At 38.5% G+C, this 2,648-nt stretch overlaps 1 protein-coding gene across 1 annotated transcript in view; it reads right to left on the bottom strand.

The window, feature by feature from the left end:
- GALNT11 (polypeptide N-acetylgalactosaminyltransferase 11) overlaps nucleotides 1-2,443 on the bottom strand; it is a gene marked incomplete at its 5' end in the record, with an annotated part of 24,036 nt that extends 21,593 nt beyond the window's left edge. The window contains one exon of the mRNA XM_009706884.1: nucleotides 2,317-2,443. Within this exon, the coding sequence (XP_009705186.1) occupies nucleotides 2,317-2,443 (127 nt within the window). The remainder of the gene's footprint in view (nucleotides 1-2,316) is intronic.
- Nucleotides 2,444-2,648: the final 205 nt, after the last annotated feature.

Genomic DNA, 2,648 nt, shown 5'->3' with positions numbered 1-2,648 from the left:
TCCCTACAGAGGCCAAAGCACACAAAAACACAAAGATCCCTGGTAACATGAAATACACAAACACATATACATTATATCGGCAGCAGAGTATCAGCAGTATCCTCGCCACCCTCTGTAACAGAGGGAAAACACCATCTGCACTCGGAAGCGCTGACAAACCAGAGACTCCACAGGGATTAGTTCAGTCACAAAGGCAGAAGGCAGATCCTGACTATTCGCGTTTAACTATGAATTGCTCGAGTGGGCCATTATCTGCATTTCTTTGACAGGGTTTTATAGTCATCAAATTTTCTACCCAGATTCAGCAGAGCTACTGTACTTTAAATGAAATCTCATCAGACCAGCACTCTTAAGAGTCAGGAGGTGCATTTGTCCTAATGCAGAGCACCTCCTGTGCCCAAGTTAGACCTCAGAGATAGCCAAAGATGACAGATATTGGGCTGGATGAATTATCCCCATGACAAAGCTGGTTTTGTCCACTGACTGTAATCCCCTTGGGCTCACTTCCTATCACACTTCAGCATCCATCCAGTTACTGTTGCAGCTAAGATCTGTGGATTTTAAATCAAGTCATTCTGATGAGTTAGTCTGCATTCACTCATGACACAAGCCACAACGTTTCAGTTCCTGAATATAAAGTAACATAGACTATCTCCCCATTTCATGAGCTCTAGAGTGATTGTGGATTTATACCAGTTTAAAAGGAGGGTGAATGCCCTGAATATGCATAACCAAATCCACCAGTATTACACCAAGCAACACTTCAGTCTCGTGGGGATTATCTACCATGGTCAGAGAGGACATTTTGATCCATGAGACATCTTCAGGTTCAGTTGGTCTAAAAAGTTATCTGAATTTTTATGACAAAACATAAAATGTATGTAACAGTAGAATAACGTGGAAGAGATGGGAAAGAGCTTTAAAGAAAACAATTTTGAAATATACAAATATAACAAGTCACCATTAACAACAGGCAGTATTTGACTGAGGAGGGGGGAAAAAAGAAAAGGGACTCGAGCAGGTCAGAAGAGCAATAAAATGACTTAAATTTGTACTAACTCAAATGAATCCTAGCACAGCTTGGGAAGTGCAAGCACAATTTTCTCTCTGGATTATGCCATTACAATACTAATGAGTAAACACCAATTAAGAGACTTTATCTGCCACTCAAAATTATTTGAGAAAGTAGCACATACTTTCTCAGATGCCAAAGAATTTAACCAGAAGCATATTATGGTAAAAGGCACACAGTGTACATAAAGCCCCAAATATTGTTTATCCCGATTAAGACTCACTGCAACAACAGAAAAGCTTGTATGAGAAGCATTACAATTAGATCAGCAAATTAGAAACCAGATTAATGTACCTTAATAAGGAAGCAGATTGCCATTTTAGAGCTACAGTTTTCACAAGAAAAATGCACAAAATATTCTGCGACCACAATATCTAGTGCAGATGGAGATATTCCTGAGATTACATTCTTTCAGGGCACAAATAGGGACATTTCTACATTGCCTCACTACATTTTCTCAAATACTGGTTCTGTTTTACTACTTCACTGACTCACTCTAAAACATTAACTCATTTTATTGAAGTAGACTTCCACAGGAAGAAGACAAAAAAAAAAACAAACAAATCAACAGTTCAGACAGGATTTGAAAGACATTAAAATTTGGCTCCAAATTTGTGAAGTCATTGTTTGGGCGACTTGAAAAAACATCTACCCTTTTTCAGACAGCATAGATTTCCTAAAATTCATTATCAACTACAAAAACAGTGAATTTATTATATCTACTCTATATTTACATATAAGCAAGTACCAAGTCCTCCTTGCTTCCTTCTCACAGAGTAACAGGAAAACCTCAGGTGAGGACTAATTCAGTAAAGCTATGATGAAATACTGGAGAAAACTTTATAAAGATCATGGTCAGCTGCATGATGCAAACAGTTAAATACACAGGTAACATTAGACAACTATCATTATACAGGTATCACCAAAGACACTTTGTGTAGCTGTTGCGACATAGGTTAATATAACAGTCAAAGATCAATGCAGATAACTCATTTCAAAGTCACTGATCTTCTGAAACAATTGCTAAAATGTCTCTTACCTAACATAGCACTATCCCAAATCTTTCTTCCCCTGCACCAAGATATGTAGTTTAGAACATGGCATGACATGCAGAGCCCCTACTGTGGGCTAAAGCAATCACAGGTCAAACATTCAACATCTGAAAGAGCTGCACTACAGAAAGAGAAGTCACCCAACTAACATGTGGTCAAAGTATGCAAGAAAAAGAAAAACAAGAAAGTATACCTGTGGCATGAGAGGCTCCAATCATCCTTCCTCGAATCAAGCCCTCCCGCTTCTCATTTCTTACCAATTTTGTGGGCTTTGGAAGCCGAGTTTTAACATATTCACCCAAGTCTTCCTTCAAGTCAGCTGAGAAAGGGAAAATATAAGTTCAACAACAGGATGGAAATTGTGAAAGCTTTGTCTAAAGTCTCAAGACATTTAACTCTAAAAGGGCCAAAAACTTGATCAAAAAGCTACCCCAACATAGTACAGTTTCACACCAAGAGTATCAAAAGGACAGTCAGTCATCCCACATCCTACACCTGCCATCCAACTCCTGTGGCCTTTTTTT

The sequence above is a fragment of the Cariama cristata genome, unplaced genomic scaffold (assembly GCF_000690535.1).
Source record: "Cariama cristata isolate BGI_N322 unplaced genomic scaffold, ASM69053v1 scaffold9930, whole genome shotgun sequence".
NCBI classification, from domain to species: Eukaryota; Metazoa; Chordata; class Aves; order Cariamiformes; family Cariamidae; genus Cariama; species Cariama cristata.
The sequence above is the reverse complement of the archived record's forward strand: the minus strand, read 5'-3'. Positions and strand labels throughout refer to the sequence as shown.